At 46.7% G+C, this 881-nt stretch overlaps 1 protein-coding gene across 1 annotated transcript; it reads left to right on the top strand.

The window, feature by feature from the left end:
• Positions 1-551: 551 nt before the first annotated feature.
• On the top strand, positions 552-781 carry PPTG_24664 (hypothetical protein; the record flags this gene model as incomplete). The annotated part of the gene is made up of 2 exons (XM_008918155.1): positions 552-571; positions 628-781. The coding sequence occupies 2 exons, from the start codon at positions 552-554 to the stop codon at positions 779-781; spliced, it is 174 nt and encodes a 57-aa protein (XP_008916403.1).
• Between the last annotated feature and the right edge of the window lie 100 nt (positions 782-881).

Raw genomic sequence — 881 nt, 5'->3', positions numbered from 1 at the left:
GGAAAAGGTCGTAATCGAGCATGACATCGGTGCCTCACGTGTCTTTAGTGTTGGCGAGACTGCTATCAAAATTATGAGGGAGCATGAGATCCTTTGCGGCCAACGGATCACAGAATGTATGGCACAAGGGCATCAAAACGCATTTCCACCTCGGTTTGGTAGCGTGTAGCAGCAAAGCGACTCCATCACTGCCGGCGATAGAATTGGAATATTCACTGACGATTCTGCATGTAATTGAGTTGCAACAAGTGATGGCATGGGTCTTATGCTGGATAGAAGTTCCTGCAGCAATTGATAAACTCCCATTAGAATTGGAATTCTGTAAATTTGACATGAGACAGGAATTTATTTCGTTACCAATGACTCCGCTCGCCCCATCATTTGAGCATTCGAAGCATAGTAAATACCAGTTCAAAGCGGCTACTAAACTGACAAAACAGCTAAATTGATCGTCTTCGCATATAGATGTGCATTCCCTCTTTATAAAGCGCGTTAGCTGTGTGTCTATCCGTATAGTGTTCCGAAAAAACCGTCACATTGACTTGGCACCCATGGAAGCGCTGCCTACAGAGTGGGTGTGGTGAAGTGACAGTTGCCTTCTGGGAACAAGGGACTGATTGATGGGAGGTGGGCCGTTCTGATACTTATGGTCGACGACGGCGCGTCAGTGATTACGTCATCATCGGTGAAGGTTACGTACTCATCGGAGTGGATCGACATAGTGCAATCATTTGGATACGCGATCTACCTCCAACGATTCGATCTACTGTTGACACAGTAGATCGAATCGTTGGAGGTAGATTTGTACCCATGGTAAGTACCACGCGGCCAGGCTACAGAGGGGATAGAAAGGGCATCTTTAGGTTGGGCAGAAGGTATTG

Source organism: Phytophthora parasitica (assembly GCF_000247585.1).
Source record: "Phytophthora parasitica INRA-310 unplaced genomic scaffold supercont2.148, whole genome shotgun sequence".
In the NCBI taxonomy this organism is placed as follows: domain Eukaryota; phylum Oomycota; class Peronosporomycetes; order Peronosporales; family Peronosporaceae; genus Phytophthora; species Phytophthora nicotianae.
The sequence above is the reverse complement of the archived record's forward strand: the minus strand, read 5'-3'. Positions and strand labels throughout refer to the sequence as shown.